The 16,702-nt window shown below is 38.8% G+C and overlaps 3 protein-coding genes across 3 annotated transcripts; 2 read left to right on the plus strand and 1 right to left on the minus strand.

Annotated features, from left to right (window-relative positions):
• Positions 1–1,860: 1,860 nt before the first annotated feature.
• LOC140761929 (cytochrome P450 78A5-like) lies at positions 1,861–4,271 on the minus strand. The gene is made up of 2 exons (XM_073099470.1): positions 3,221–4,271; positions 1,861–2,766 (listed from the first exon to the last, which is right to left on the minus strand). The coding sequence occupies exons 1-2, from the start codon at positions 4,130–4,132 to the stop codon at positions 2,164–2,166; spliced, it is 1,515 nt and encodes a 504-aa protein (XP_072955571.1). The 5' UTR covers positions 4,133–4,271; the 3' UTR covers positions 1,861–2,163.
• A 2,022-nt stretch (positions 4,272–6,293) lies between these two features.
• On the plus strand, positions 6,294–13,942 carry LOC140763092 (ABC transporter B family member 25). Its single transcript, XM_073101137.1, has 18 exons — positions 6,294–6,452; positions 6,568–6,775; positions 7,439–7,489; positions 7,590–7,625; positions 7,705–7,779; positions 8,165–8,289; positions 9,189–9,288; positions 9,378–9,549; positions 10,200–10,318; positions 10,599–10,709; positions 10,784–10,928; positions 11,049–11,181; positions 11,276–11,351; positions 11,810–11,875; positions 11,969–12,076; positions 12,921–13,028; positions 13,101–13,298; positions 13,463–13,942. Exons 2-18 carry the CDS (start codon positions 6,713–6,715, stop codon positions 13,685–13,687), a joined length of 1,911 nt encoding a protein of 636 aa, XP_072957238.1. The 5' UTR covers positions 6,294–6,452; positions 6,568–6,712; the 3' UTR covers positions 13,688–13,942.
• Positions 13,943–14,355: 413 nt separating this feature from the next.
• LOC140763093 (uncharacterized) lies at positions 14,356–15,985 on the plus strand. Its single transcript, XM_073101139.1, has 3 exons — positions 14,356–14,568; positions 15,368–15,445; positions 15,639–15,985. Exons 1-3 carry the CDS (start codon positions 14,411–14,413, stop codon positions 15,652–15,654), a joined length of 252 nt encoding a protein of 83 aa, XP_072957240.1. The 5' UTR covers positions 14,356–14,410; the 3' UTR covers positions 15,655–15,985.
• Positions 15,986–16,702: the final 717 nt, after the last annotated feature.

Consider the following 16,702-nt stretch of genomic DNA (forward strand, 5'->3'; position numbering starts at 1 on the left):
GAGCGACAACCGATTTAGTTTAAAGGTTAACTATTCCATTGACTGAACAGACTAAGCGTCAAATTATATGCATGGATTAATAGATAGTCCAGCATATCACTATCCAAGGATATTTTCAAGCTTCAGATAAATCATCAAATTGATAGTGAAATCTGACTTAGGGTCATGTCCTTTTCATAATTCTTGGTCAGATTATCCATATATATCAGAATCTTGTTGCATTCAAAGTTCAAAACAGACAATTATTGGTACATGGTTGGTTACCTTCAAAGGAGAGTTTTGACAAGAAATCTCTGATCAACTTCAAAGTACTTGCACCCATCGTAGTGTACTCCCCTGTGTATTGAGCACAAATGTTTTGAAGGATTGTGAGGAAGTACCTCTGCTTGTGAGTACTAGACTCACCTATTTGCAAATTAAAATATCTAATTACTTACTTAGTTACTTAGAATATCCAAAAAGATTCACCGTCAAGGATCTTGGTCTCTAAGAAGTGTCTGATTTAATCCAAATATAATATAGCATAAACGGGTCGTGCCGTTGGATATGCTACCCACTACAAGACTCCTAGCGTCCATGATGTTGAAATGATGATATAGGATAATAACAGACACCATGCTTAGTGAAGCCATGCAATGTACTTGGTCATTAGCCCCACCAGTCCATACAACTTGGTAGTAGAAAACTATCAGAAGCTGATCCCTTTTGCGCTGAAAACCTGAAGAAGCCCATAGGAAATTGCATACTAACTATAGGATTCCACCTTTACTCTCCACCAATCAATCAATATATTATTGGAAAAAGAAGCAAGCTTTCTGCCTGAGATATGATGACAATCATAATTAGCATGATTCACGAAAGTGGCCATTTCGTTGTACTGTGCAAGCAAATACAATTATGACAGCATGCTCAGAGGAATGACTCTTTCTAAGTAATGAATGTGACAGTGATGATTTTGTCACATGCTTCAGAGTTCCTGACCTCACCCCTTCAAATCATCAGCTTTAGGATGAAAGACACTTGAATTTTTTCTAAGTAAAATGCCTTCTTAACTGACTAAAGCTTTTAAGTCTTCAGTCAATCTATGTCAATATGGAGGTTTTGAAACTTGATAATTTCTTATGCCATGGCTATTGGTGAAATCACTAACACATTCAATTGCCAAAGAGTTATTTAGTTGGAATCTCCATTATTTTGACCATGTAGGTCCCCCGCCTTCACAAAGCTTGGAAAGGAAATGACTTAGAGAGTGATTATAGATGGACTCGAAGTGGTGGTCAAAGGGATACAAGTCTCTTTCTAATGTATGCTGTGGTCAAGACAAGAGAAATTCGCTTCATTGGCCTTCACTGCTGCCCATATAAACAAAAACATTAACAAGACAAATGCAGGAGCCCAGGAATAAGTAGACAGAGGTTGATTAAATCATGCACAGGGAGAGGAGATATCATGTGAAATGCCTTGAGAGAGATAGTATATTCAAATCTCATGTTCTCTTCCTCCATTTCCCAGACGAGAAAAGGAAACAGGCTTTCCAGATGCTTCAAATATTCTATCGGTGATTTGTGTCCCAGGAAAAAAGAAGTATCTTGGAATCATATCATAGGGTTGGATTCTTATTCCGCAATCATTTCGTGGGAGTTGTACTGTAAAGTCAAATCAAAGATTAGTCTGCTGTCTTCTTTAGGAAGTAAATCTAATTTAGTGGATGACCAACAACTCTAATTAGCATATAGTTGTTGTGGAGTGTGTGTGGAGCCATGCTTTATTTACACAAAGCAAGATTGGGTAGATTATGGGAGCTAATTAACGACGATTCTGAAATATAAATTAGGGATGGGATATTCTGCAATACTGATAGTAGAAAGCTCTTATGAAAGCCATTTACATTAATAGATAGAGATACAAGAGGAAATATTTCTTCCACCTCTATACCAAAAGATGTATACACTAGTTGGTTCAGACCCAGAGTACATGACCATACACACCACAAAAGGACCCACCCAGTTTGTCACAAAAGACATGCACAACTAGGCTTCCTCCATATATAACATCATATGGAAAATTATATCACCTCATACAAAAAGGAAAGCTACTACTAGATACAAAGTTACAAAATATTCCTGGAGATGACAAGATTATCATAGTCTCCAGATACTTCTTTCAGAACCTTGGAATGGCCCTACAAGTCAAAGGATTCTTCATCTCTAGAGACATGTTCAAGCACTCAGTGAGGTCCACTCCTGTCTCTGATGGAACCCAGTTGAAGCTTTGAAGAAGCTGAGCAAGCCATAGCTGAACAGTGGCCAGGCCTAAGGCTTTACCTGGGCAAACTCTCCTACCAGACCCAAATGGTGCCAACCTCAGATCAGAACCTAAGATGCTTACATCCTCCAACATGAACCTATCAGGGTTGAATTCATTAGGATCGGACCAGATGCGCTCATCGTGCGTGATCGCCCACATGTTCACCATCGCGGTGGTGCCGCCCGGGATGAGGTGATCGCCGACATAAGTGTCATGAACGGCGAGACGAGCCCAGGAGAGGAGAGGGCCAGGGGGGTGCATTCTGAGAGTTTCTTTCACAATAGATTGCAGGTAAGTGAGCTTAGGGATGTCGAGATCTGAGACCTGTCGGCGAGAATTCCCTACTAGTGCATCAATCTCAGATTGGACTCTGGATTGGATGTCTTGGTGCAGTACCATTCTGGCCATGATCCATTCCAAAAGGATGGCCACTGTGTCTGTTCCTCTAAATATCATCTCCTGTAGTTAAGAGAAGCCATGCAAAGGTGGTTGTTACTGCTCATCCACAGTAGTATGAAGGCAAAAGGACCTCATCAAAGCAACCAGGATAAGAAGAGGAGCAAGAAAAGGAGAGGATGGTAAGAAAAGATCAGCTAGTGTCCAAAAGCATGACAGGCACTGGAACGTATCAGACACCAACCGAAGCACCAATCATGAACACTAGGAATAAGCTTTAATATCGTCATCAAAATCAAGTGTGCAACTTAAGCAAGTCAGCATCAAACTTGCATAAAATTATGATTTGGCAACGCACGAAATATAATAATTTACAGAGGATAAGACCTGTTTGATTACTTAAAAAGCATGTCGAAAGCTCAAGTCAAGGGAAGTAAGTTAAGATTAAATTATGACAATCGAATGGATTAAACAAGATAAAAAAAAATTATTCATCTTTTTGGAAAATGGAACGTACCCAAAGGACAGCGACCATGTCAGTTTCTGAGAGCCTCTCCTCTTTCTCTAAATCCAACAAGACATCAACAAAATCCCCCAAATCTCCACCACCATTTCTACTCTTCATCCTGTGCTCATCTATAATCTTTCCCACAAACGCATTAACCCTGGCCACTAATCTCCTACACCTCTTCCTCACACCTTGGAGATCCAACCACCGAAACAAAGGGAAGTGATCTCCCCAATTGAACACACTAAGCAAATCATACCCCTCCCCAACTAATGCTTCCAATTCCAACCCCTCACCCTTCGCAAAATCGAATTTTTTCCCAAAAACACTCATCATAACATTGTTTAACGACCCAAAATGCAACACCCTCTTCACTTCCACCACTCCGTCCCTCTCCATTAGACCCTTTACCTCCTCCACCATCGACCTCCCAATCTCCGTCCTATGCTCCCCAAACGCCGCGATCCTCCGGGGACTAAACAAGTGGGTAGAAGATATCCTCCTAAGATTTCTCCAATACTCTCCGAAAGGAGCGAAACCCATGGCGCGGTGGAAGAGGAGCTCGAAAGCCGACTCCTTGATCGGGCGGTCGGCGAAGGCCGAGCTGTTGAGAATCTCCTTCGCCGTGTCCGGGTGGCTCGACACGACGAAGCGTGTGAGCCCGATAGAGAAAGCCATCAACTGGGTCGCTCCAAAGGATAAAGATAACTTCTTGAGAATCCGGTGAGCGGCGGTGCCGGAGAAAGCGAGGAGAACGCCAGAGGGTCCGGGGATCGAGTTCTTGGACTTGGCTATAGCCCAGGCGATGCCACCGGGGTAGAACCAAAGGAAGGAGAGCATAACAACAATCAGAGCGAGGAGGGATGGGGTTTTGAGGACCAAGAGGTGGACGAAGGCAGAGTCGAAGTCGAAGGAAGACATCCTTTGAGGGGAAATGACGGTGCGGGTAGTTGAGCAAGAGGTGGAAACTAAGGAAAGGAGTGTTTTTGGAGAGGTCGGAGAGAGAAAGGTGTCTCCCTAGGTACAGGCAAACAAAGAGAGAGAAAGAGAGAGAGAGGGAGAGGAGTGGGACGAGGAAAGAAGAGCGTGAGAGGGGGGACGTTTTATAGCGGGGAGTGGGGGAGGGAGGCTTAAAATCTTAACCGTGGTTAATTAGCTCATAATTAATTATGCTGTCATCTAATACATGAAGTAGTATTTTTAACTGGAATTTTAGTGCACAATTTTAGAGCGACGGGGTAATTTGTCGGGGTGGTAGAAAGTTAACGGCGGTTAGAAGAAGAGGAAGAAAGATGCGTATCTTGTCAAGCTCTACTTTTTTGTAATCAATGTTACCGATTTGCCCCTACCATTAGGCTACAAGGACAGCTCGTACCAGAACAACAGTTATTTTAAGTCGGTAACGAGAAACAACATGATGGGTGATGAAACGTGGCTAAATCACGACCGCCTGATGGATTTAGCTGGGACACACAACACGTGGCAGTCTTTCGATGCGCCGACTTGATGCGCCTGGGTCCCATCCGTCGCAGCGCCGTCAAAAGCAGCGCACGCGAGTCCTTTGCATGTTACCGGTCTCATATATAATATTAACGGGTAGCGGATCCCCGCTGGGATCCGCTAATCATGCTAGATATAATTCTCCTGTGAGTCTTTGCATCATAATAGATAAATAAATATCGTCGTCATGCTCGTCTAGGATGCCACGTAATAAATTAAATACACAAAGGTAATTAGTGGAGCTACGACAACGATTAAATTTGGACCTTATAGCTTTTTCAAGATGTTAGCAACCAACGGTCGAGATGTGTCGGGTGGTGGACCACCCCACTTTGTTGTTGATCATGGTGGTAGATCTTTTATGATGGTTCTACTTGGGTCCTTCCTATTTCTCCATAGGAATCAAATCTACTGCGATCGCCACTTTGATGCATAATTGACTCATCATCTATAAAATATAGTAGACCTAATAGCTCAAAAGTAAGAAAATGATAGACATTATTCGAGTTAATCGGTGATATATATAAATATATATTTTAAAAATCATCTTAAAGGTTACAGTATAGATTTCTAAGATAGTAAAACTGGTGGTAGATTATTACCCCTTCTTAACTAATGTTACCTTTCATAGGACCCTGTCACTGATAATGCTACATATATATATATTCTCTTGTCCCCCCTGACATTACAACAAGTAATTAAATTTGGGCAGGGTGTGAAACATGATGTGATAGCTAATCTCAAAGCATAACTGGACAAAAAGAGGATGTCAAAACGTTAGATTATGTGTTCGTTTAAGATCATGCAGACTCTTCAAAAGATGTTTGATATCTCCTTTTCCCGAATAGTAAGATTCTCTTGTAGATTGCGATAACGAAGAATAGAATCTGGACTACATACTCGTCGCTGTTCTTAAAGCAATTAAGATCTTAGATCTATCTATATGATGGATGTTTTAACCTTTACTTATAACACATGCAATTCTGGATGGCAACATAGACTCAGTTAATTCCCTTGATTTTTTCTTTTAAGAGAGAGAGAGAGAAATAAATACTCAGTGGTGTTTATGATTCGAACCCGAGAATATTTATACAACATCTTTGCTATAGTTTCTGAGTTATTTCTAAATCTGAACTAAGTTTTATAAGTCCAAATATGTGTGAAGTTTTGGACCCAAGTGGCTCCTATTGGCTCAGGTTAAACCTAAAATGTCCTCATGATAAGATATTTAGTGGGGATTCCACTAATGCATCGACCGTGCATATTTGATAACTTTTCCTATGTCCGAGAGAAAAATATATGTTCGGATCGAAATCAAACCATCATAAGATCTTAAGTCTCCTTCGCTAATTGAATAAGTTTAATATTGGTATGAGTTATTCAGTCTTTTTTTATAATATTTATAATGATCGGAAGAGAAGACTAAGCGAGACGAAAGAGAATAAAAAAGTGGTTAGAGTAATTTTTTTCTAAGGATAAAATATTAGTTAATAAATATAAAAATATGAAATTGAAAACAGTGATAATTAAAAACAACTAAGTGTAATTAATCCACACAAGACAACAAGGGCGAGTACTGGATGCACAAATGCCACCATTATGCCAAAGTTGTTATTTTTATTGTCTTAGTTGTTGTTGTCTTATTCTATATCGACGTTCTGGTGAATCGGAAACGAGTCATTTTGGTTCCTTTGCTCGGGAATTCCACGCACAGCTCCACTGCTCTGATGCTTCCTCAGATGTGATCTCCCCTCTTTTCACGCTCTTGATCGATTTTTTTCTTAATTCTTATTCTTTTGATCTTTTGCTGGCTACGACCGTACTGAGGACGATAAGTTTCCATTAAATGACCACAGAAATCGAGGGCAAACGAACAAGTCTCGTCGCGGTTGAGCTCTCGTCTCGTGTGGCCAAGATTCTCGGATCATCTTGCTAAGTTTTCTCACTCTCCTCCTCGTTTCTTCTCGTTCGGATCGACCATCTTCGTCTCCTTCCTCCGCCATGGGGAAGAATTTTCGGATTAAAACCGCCGCGAGTAGTCGGATGCCGTTGTTGAACCATGAGGTACGTTGGAGACGAGGAAAGGTGTGTGTGTGTGTGTTTTTTTTTGTCCGACGTTAAAAAAGAAGGTTGTAATGACGCAACAAACATCTGATCATTTTGTCCTTGCCTTGCTAGTGATTCTTGGAATTGGGCATATGGGTTTAGCTTAGCTTCGGATTTTTCTTTGTTATTCTTGATTTCTTTGTCCCTTTCTAGTAAATGATTGGATACAATGATGTTTTGGGTATGTCGGTACTGTAGGATTAGCCGTAATTTTTTTCTTTTCTAATGTGTTCTATGAGTTCTATATTTGGGCTCTGATTTGGGAATCGTGAACAACTCATCAAATTAGGCAAACAATCCTTCCGGCTTTTGATGCCAGAAATTAATTTTTGTGTGGTAGTTGATGCTAATCTCGGCAGGTCTTTGACTGTGCGAGAGGATTTCTTTTCTAATTTCGTCAGTTAACTTAAAAGATTCTTTCTTTCCATCTCCAGAGTCCAATATCTTATATCTAGCTTGATATTAGGTACGGGTTCTCACAGCAAAATCGTAACTTGTCAAATGCTTGGACTTCATGCTTTTTAAATGCTCAACTATCTTCTCAGTTACATATGGAAATTGCTTGTTATCTCGATCAGTTTCATAGTTGCATACCTCATGAATGCCAATTACACTATATAGGAATCATCCAACCAGGGGCTGTCAGATCTTGAAGAGGGTAGTGCAGTTCAGGTGCTTCTGTCTCAAATTATCTCCCTCTTTCTTGGATGCTTAAGTTTACTATACTTTTTAGTTAAAAATGTCACTGACTGTACTGCACTGTGAACCTCAGCCAGCAAATGTCGGGTTTTGCAGAGTTTTTCGGCTGGTAAGCCAGTAACCTTTCCTCTCTTTGTGTGCAATGACGAAAGTGTTTCTGAGTTTATTGACTCGTGATTTTGCTGCAGGCAAAACCTGATACCGGTATACTGGTTCTTGCCACCATAGCATTACTGATAGCATCTTTTAGCAGTATTCTAATTGTAGGTACACTTTTCTCATATACTTTTATTGGTTTTTTTTTTTCTGATACACCACCTTGAGTTTTTCCACTAGGGTGAAGCCTTGTCTACCAACTAATATCCATCACTTGTATAATTCTATTCCATTAATGAGCTAATCATCCATAATTTAAAATAATTAACTAGCTTGTTTACTTTCTGAGCCAATTATGCTTCAAAAAACATTCTGTTATACCATTCAAGGATTTTCATGATATAAAGAGTTAAAGACAATTAGAAGCCTAAAGCACATTTGAGTTGAACTGAATGTGCCGTTTGTCTCTTCCTATAAGTAACTTTATATTACTTCCTGTCAAACTGCATGTCATGTTTTCTCATCGGGAAGTTTTTTAATCTGAAATTGCAGCCTAAATATGGTGGAAAGATAATAGACATTGTGTCAAGAGATGTTCGAGAACCTGAACAGCGAGCTGAAGCTTTCAATGCAGTGAAGAACACTATAATACAGATTGTGGTTATAGTTGTCACAGGGTACTTCCTACCTTCCTATATATACATTTTTAAAATCCTCATTCTTAGTGCGGTACATGTTCCATACTGCTTACTTTAATTCTCTTATCACATATATGTCATTCTTCTTATTCTTTTTCCCTGCAAAAGATTTTGCACTCATCTTTGATTTCTTTTGATACTGCTAACTGCTGAGTTGATACTTTAGTCTTTTAACAAAGAATTTTTTAAGTTTCCTCCCTCCGTAGTGCTGGTGTTTGGATCTCATGTACCAAACCTTGTAGTTGAAATGCATGTGTTCAGCATTTATGTGGCAGATCCTTACCAGCCGGTGTTTTTGACTTGGTATAAATAACTACTAAATCATGCATAAATGATGTGTGCAATCGTGTATCTGCACATTCTGCACATGCAAGTTTCATACATTGTTGTTCCATATTTAATTTTATTTGATCTTCCAAATTGTGATTCTTTACAATGAGAATCTAGATGAACACAAGAAGAACTTTTAGGCTATGTTTTGATTCTCTAATAAGACCTTATTTGATAGATAGTGTTGCGCGTCTTAGCTCAAATTATTTCTTGCTCAAATTTGTCTTTTTATGGAATGGTGAATTTCCAGCGGGGACCTGTATCAAGTTTAGAACTGATATACTAGAACTTGGATTCATAGAATGAGATCTTCGAGGAAGAAATGATATAGCATCTACATTCTTCTGATGATTAAATTTTAAAGTACAAGAGCATTGCTATTTCTACTGCCTCAACTTTGCACAATAGTTTTAAAAGCAGCATATTTTCTGGGACTTTCCCATGATGGAATCATGTTTTGCTTCTTAGACTCAATAAATTATTGAGACATTGATTACAGGTTAGTATATTAAGACAAATCTGATAAGTAATGTAGAGCATTTTTTCAGTTCGATTTGCACTGCATTGCGGGCATGGCTGTTTAATTCTGCCAGTGAAAGAGTAGTTGCACGATTAAGAAAGGACTTGTTTGGTCATCTTATAAACCAGGTAACTCCTATCCTCAAATTTTCTTCTGTAAATTTTTAGTTCCATTCAAATCCATCCCTTTTCATTATTTTCTTGATATTTTTTGATAGGAAATAGCATTTTATGATGTGACTCGAACTGGGGAGCTTCTAAGTAGACTCTCTGAAGATACACAGATCATAAAGAATGCAGCAACCACCAATCTGTCGGAGGCCTTGCGCAATATTACGACGACGCTTATTGGTCTTTGTTTTATGTTTGCAACATCAAAGAAATTAACATGTAAGTGTGAATGTCTTCTGAGATTGTTGAATTGCTTTGTAATATGTGACTGTAAACGTATCTTTAAGGGAATGAATTTATTGTTGTAGTGATAAGCTATAGCTAAATATGTCTGGCCAATGATCTGTAGACTCCATCCATATAAGCTATACCCGTTCTATTGTTTAAAATACTCGAAAGTTGACAAGCTATTGACCATATAATCCATGAAGAGGGAAGCCTTCTATGTCTGTCAGAAGCTAGAAGTCCTGGCATAGAGGACATAGCCATATTTATGGGCCTCAACCTATATCAATTGACTTACTGAGACTTGTGATCGTGGGAGCTATTATTCTATTGTTTTTCTCAAAGACAGAAAATATTGATTGAAGTAGGGATATTTATTTCTATCTTTATGTACTTATTCTGAATCTCTCTACGTAGATCTTCACAAACATTGATTGAAGAAGGGATATTTGTGCTTCTTCCCAAGTTTTGCCTTCTTGTCTCTCCTTTATGTCTTAGTTCTAGATCTGAGCCATCAAGGATTCCAATTCCGTACAGAAGATGCTAACTGCTTCAGATTCTGTTATCAATCAAAATACTTGTTTTGTAAGAAAAAGTTAACTTGTAGTTGTTCTGATAAATGTGTCACTGTTCTCTTTCAACAGTGTTGGCACTTGTTATTGTTCCTGCTATATCAGTTGCAGTGCGCAAGTTTGGGCGTTATCTTCGTGAACTTTCACATAAGACTCAGGCTGCAGCAGCTGTAGCTGCATCCATTGCTGAGGTTTGCTCAAGCCATGTTACTATGTCAAGTCGATTTATTTGGTGATTATGCCAAAACAGGGGAAAGAATTTGGTGATAACATGCTTTGACAAAAATAAATTAATTTCCAAAATAAAGGATAGGTAGTAACTGATATTAGGGACAAGAAATGAAAATTAGTTCCAATATCTTTACTTTGACATCATCTAGAAAGATTTATACTACTTTGAAATTGGAATACAGTTACCTCCACAACTTATCAAACATGAACTACAATCTAAATAGTGAGTTTTCAATCCAGGAATCTTTTGGCGCTATACGCACAGTCAGATCCTTTGCACAAGAGGATCATGAGATTTCACGCTATTCTGAAAAAGTAGATGAAACTTTGAAGCTTGGGCTCAAGCAAGCTGTGAGTAATTGCCTGTTTTGTAGATTTGAATGTGTAAATTCGCATATTCTGATCATTACTCATGTTTTCTGTAGAAAGTTGTTGGTCTCTTCTCTGGAGGTCTGAATGCAGCATCAACATTGTCGGTCATTGCAGTGGTGATATATGGAGCTTATTTAACTATATATGGCTCCATGACAACTGGTGCTCTCACATCGTTCATTCTTTACAGCCTTACAGGTATATTTCGGATTCTTTAATGCTAACCAGAGTTATCTATACATCAGCAATGATCTTCATACATGTTCAACAATGAAAATTTACCGAAAGTGACTTAATCTTGTCACAAGTCAACTGCAGTTGGTTCTGCGGTGTCTGCCCTATCAGGGTTATACACGACAGTCATGAAAGCTTCAGGTGCAAGCAGGAGAGTTTTCCAGCTTCTGGACCGTGTTTCCTCCATGCCGAAGTCTGGGGATAAATGTCCAATAGGGTTGGTGATCCGTGAGCCCTAGTCTTCTTCTTATGAATCTAGTATCCCCCAAATTATTTTTGTAGCTAATAAATGTTCTTGGTTTTGGTGATAGGGACGAAGATGGAGATGTTGAGCTGGATGATGTCTGGTTTGCATATCCTTCTCGCCCTACTCACATGGTTCTCAAGGTAACCACCATTTTTTTTTTCAACAGATAGTCAAATTGAGACCTGTCATAATTTTGGTTGTTTGGATAATCTTTAACTGCAATTGGGAAATGCTGCTCCTTTTTTCCTTTTGACGAAATTGTATTCATGTGGGCATATACGGTGAGAGCAGGTTGTTCTGCTTTCTAAATTGCCAGTGAAGTGGATGATATATCTATGTCAAAGAAGCATTTAGGTTTACTGTCCTTGGGAAACTAATAGCAATTACTTCAAGTCCAGAGCAGACGGATATGCTTTTAAAGACCATATACACATGTTATTATAAAATTAACTAATATTGCATCTATTTCGTTCTGATGGCATTTCTGGATTACTATTTCTAATATAGCAATCAGAAGGAATGTATAGTACTAGCTCTATAAGTTTTGAAACTGGTGCATATCTAAAAGGATTTTATCTCCAACGTTTACTAACTGCAGGGGGTTACATTAAAGTTGATGCCTGGATCAAAGGTTGCACTCGTCGGGCCTAGCGGTGGTGGAAAAGTAATTTCCCTACTTGATATAGATATACTAGTCTTTGATCTTTTTGAACTTATAGGATTTCTCTAACACATTGCATATGGCATGCCCCTGCAGACCACCATAGCAAATTTGATTGAACGGTTTTATGATCCACTCAAGGGGAAGATCTTATTAAGCGGTGTTCCACTGGTAGAAATATCACATCATTTTCTCCACAGGAAGGTAATATCCTTGGTCTTTGTTGTGCTGCTTCTTGAAATCCTGAGATTTTGCAGGTCCATCTGAAGTTATCTAACCAGTTCATCATGTGCCATTGGAATTTAAGCTTGAGATAATAGCATTTTCATGTCTAAATTTGTGAAGAGTTGTATGCATGAAAAATTTGCTGCTTGGAGTGATGAATTTCTTAGAACCGAAATGTTATGAGGTTGCACATCCATATGAAAAATAGGAATTAATATCTTGAATTCTTGGTCCCATCTCTTTACATGGTATATCAAATTCATGATGTTACCTTGGATATCTGGCAGTTACAGTCAACTGGTGAATGCAATTGGATTATTTAGGTCCAATATCTAGAATTAATAGTAGGCATTTATCAATATAATTTATTTTGCTATGGTAAGAGAATGAATTAGAGAGTAGAGAAAGAGATCTTAGAGAAAGGGGAAGATAACATTGACTTATAAATACATTTATCTAACCAAGACTATCCCGTAATTGTCCATAAATTGTGCAAATTCATCCCTTCATTTCTAGTCAGTAGTCACCGAAACAATGTTCTAAAATGTTCGGCAACTGGTGATGCCATTGGATGAGACAATTTTGTATGATTATTTCTAATTTGTCACCTTTGCATTAAAATTGGGATCTATGTAGTCAAGCAATTGGTGCATAGATCTAACAAATAAACTCTCCTGAAGATAGAAAGGGTTGAAAATCTGAAGTCAAATGCAATCTGCTGATAGAGTACTGGTTTTGAGAGTTTGATTATTTGTTTTAAGTTGGAATTCATAAATTTTATTAGTCTTAGTGTAATTACTCATGATCAATCCTAACATTGCAGGTTAGCATAGTGAGCCAGGAACCTATCCTTTTTAACTGCTCCATTGAAGAAAATATTGCTTATGGAATGGAAGGCAATGCTAGCATTTCTGACATAGAGAATGCTGCTGTAAGTTTAATATGAGCATGCACTGGATCTTCTCTAAAGATGTATTTTGTAACTATATCTGCTAATATGCAGAGAATGGCAAATGCGCACGAATTTATATCTAAATTTCCTGATAAATACAAAACCTTTGTTGGTGAACGAGGAGTAAGACTTTCTGGTGGCCAGAAACAGAGAGTTGCTATTGCAAGAGCCTTACTCATGAACCCACGGGTACTTCTCTTGGATGAGGCTACAAGCGCTCTGGATGCCGAAAGTGAATATCTGGTTCAGGTATAACTAATCATTCCCTTTGGCAGAAACTTGAGATTTCATGAATCAGTTCTACGATCAGTCAAGGGTGACTACTGAATTATTATATCTTTCTGGTTCTTAAATGTCGTACTTATATGCTCGTTTACTTCCTAGTTCAATAACTACTCCTCGGTATGCTACAGGATGCGATGGATTCTCTAATGAAAGGAAGGACTGTACTCGTGATAGCGCACCGGCTCTCGACGGTCAAAAGTGCAGATACTGTTGCAGTTGTCTCCGATGGCCAGATAGTTGAGAGTGGTACCCATGATGAACTACTCAGCAGCAATGGCATCTATACAGCACTGGTGAAGAGGCAATTGCAAGGACCCAGAGATGAAGATAATGGAGTATTAGCCATGACCTGAATGGTAATTGATGATGGCCTACTCAGTTTAACCCTATTTTCTCTAGTAAAGATAAGTACAAGGATGACTTCTTAGAAGATGTATGAGGCAGCAAAACATATCCTCACCTGGCAAAAGAATTGCCCAACTTGGTCTTGTTAGATGATGGGATGAATTTGATTTTTCTCATTATTGTTGATCCTCTCATTCATAACTTGCCATGAAGAACATTGACAATTTGTTTGCCTATAAAACCTTTTTTTCTTTCCTCTGTTACTCAGAATATCCAAGCAATTTAAGGTTCAAAGCCACCTTTTCTTATTCACTGGTGATTACCAAAGGAATACAAAGCAAAGCTTCTTATGTTTGATTGAATTCACTTGTAGTACTATAGAAGAGAGATGCAGCAACCTGATATCGATAACCTTGTTAATTAACAAGCTTCTTCCTAATTGAATCGGGTTTGCCAATATAACCTTGTTATAGGCTAGCATCTTTGTTTAGCTACTGATTGGATCGAGTTGCTTACCCGGATCCGATACGTTACCGCCCGTAACTGCCGGTAAGACGGTTGCTGAACGGTGAACCCTTGCCCAAGTAATCCTCCCCGCTACTTTGAATCGCGACCGTCCACGCGTCCATCCATCGATCTTTCTCGTATAAAAGTTGATTGATTTGTTCTCGAATCTTTCCTCGTTACTCCTCGATCGAGAGAGAGAGAGAGAGAGAGAGAGAGAGAGAGAGATGGAAGAGATGCTGTCGAAGGCGTACCGGGGTGACTCGGGTGTGCCGCACTCCGACCCGGAGCGACTCGTGGCGACGTGGTCGGGATGCTTCGCCTTCGCCACCGTCGCGTGGTTCAACTCCCAAACCTCTAACCTCGCAAGTCGCTTCCGCCTTAAGTGAGTCACACCCATCTATCTCTTTCTCGATTTCTTCCTTTCGATCTGTATTAAAGGTTTAGCATCGGAACTCTCTTGATCGATAGTGCGTTACGTTGCCAGTTATTTGTTCGTTAATTTTGGAGCTTTGATCGGATTAGATTAAAATTACCGATAACATTTGAATTTTTCGGATTTAATGAAGCTTTGATGCACTTAAGCAGTGATGCCCTTTTTCTATGTGAACTTATGCTTCGTAGCATGAGGGAAATGATTCACTTTCCCGTTTCATTTGCTAAATGCTTCGACGCTAGGAAGTAGAAATTTCTCTCTTTATTGGTATGGCTTTCAGATATTATCTTCATTATTTAATATGCTTTCAAGTCATTATGTTGACAATGTCAATGGTTCGCTAGTTTTAGGAGTTGGGTTTTAATCAAATCTTTTGTGGATTCCGAGTTCCTTCCAAGATGCTATTTTATGTAAATAAATAAATATAGACGTGTTGATATCCACAATTCTTGCATGCTTCAACCAGTTGATTCAAACTTAGTGGCATTCTGCCTTCTTTTATGAATTCTGATGATGGACTCTGGTACGCTGTGTTACTTGGAACTCTTCCCCAGTATCTAAGGTTAGTCATTTTGGTTGGCAAAATGATGTGAATTTTCTCTTGTGGAATATAAGATGAATTGCCCCAGCTTGCGATTTCTATCTAGTGCACCTATATTGTGGGATTTATCTCATTATTACATACATTTCCTGTTCTTCTTTACATAGTTTTGTACATCCTTTAATATTGATTAATATTTTTCTACAGCTGGTCTGATAAGGCCATGATGTTGGATCACCAGCAATGGAAGAAAATACTGGACAAGAAGCAATACAGGGGTAAAAGGTCAGCCTCCAACTTCATTCATTTCAGATTTGAATTTGTCTTCTTCATCATATTGCTTCCGAATTTTTCTTTTTTTAATTCATCGACTGTAACATGCTTGTATCTATTCAGAATTTCAGTGCGTTATTATTAAACTTTATTGATCTGCCACTTACTAACATTCTCATTGTATTCTTCTTGTTTTATGTTTCAGTGGAAAGAGTAAATGAACAAGCTCATGACATGCCTAATAATTGGTTGGCTATATACTTCAAATCGCTGCTCATATCTTGCTTCATCTTTCACTCCGAGTAGAGTTACATGAAATAAAGGCATGCTCATAGTTTGGGGAGATTTGTATACTTTTCTCCATTATGGATCAATGTAAATGAGCTACACGGCTCTGTATGACAACGGTGGTTCTGTTTTTCCTTCGTTGAGCTTTTATCAAACATCTTGAAGATACTTTGTTTTAGATTTTTGACACTAAAACTTTCTCTGTTGCTGAAGAGGTGAAATGATCTATTAGCAAACAGGGAATAAAGATTTGGTTGTTGCTGTCGGTCGATGTTTCTAGGGGAGATTTTAAGTGTTCTTCAAAATTCACGTATAGTTCAATTTTTGTGCAACTGTTGGACAAAAGTTAAAAAGAACAAAATTTGTGCATACCAGGGAATGAGTCTTTTTTACCACCTCCATTCCTGCACATATAAAATCTCCATTGGACTTCCGAGTTACATGAGGATGTCTTGATGTCCCCCTATACCAAATGGCCAGAGCTTCATTTATAAGCATCTTGATTTTATAAGCAGCCTGGAGGGGACTCTCTCTCTCTCTCTCTCACACACACACACACACCCCAAGCGTTGACAATAAGAACTTTGATGTAAATATCCACCCAATATCCCAATTCCAACCAGCCCCCATTGGAATCAATATTATGACTGCTCAAGCTCAGCCTCAGCTTGCGAGTCGTGAGAACGCTGACCCGAACCCGAATCAAGCAATAAATGAACTATAGTTTCAGTCTCAGGCCATGATCATAAACTCATAAGTTATATTTCTTTCTCTTTTTTTTTTAAAATAAAAAATAAAAAAAGCGAGTTATATATAAAAAGATTAATAAATTCCAAAATTTCTCGTTCACCTGTTGTTAAACTATACACAATCATCTGATCGGACGGTCGTCATCGAGTGTAAGACATAAAAACCTACTACATCTAACGGTCATAAATCAAGGAGACGTAAAGCCTACACCATCTGCTGTCTATAAATTCG

The sequence above is a fragment of the Typha angustifolia genome, chromosome 7 (assembly GCF_048772165.1).
Source record: "Typha angustifolia cultivar Huaian chromosome 7, ASM4877216v1, whole genome shotgun sequence".
Taxonomy (NCBI): domain Eukaryota; kingdom Viridiplantae; phylum Streptophyta; class Magnoliopsida; order Poales; family Typhaceae; genus Typha; species Typha angustifolia.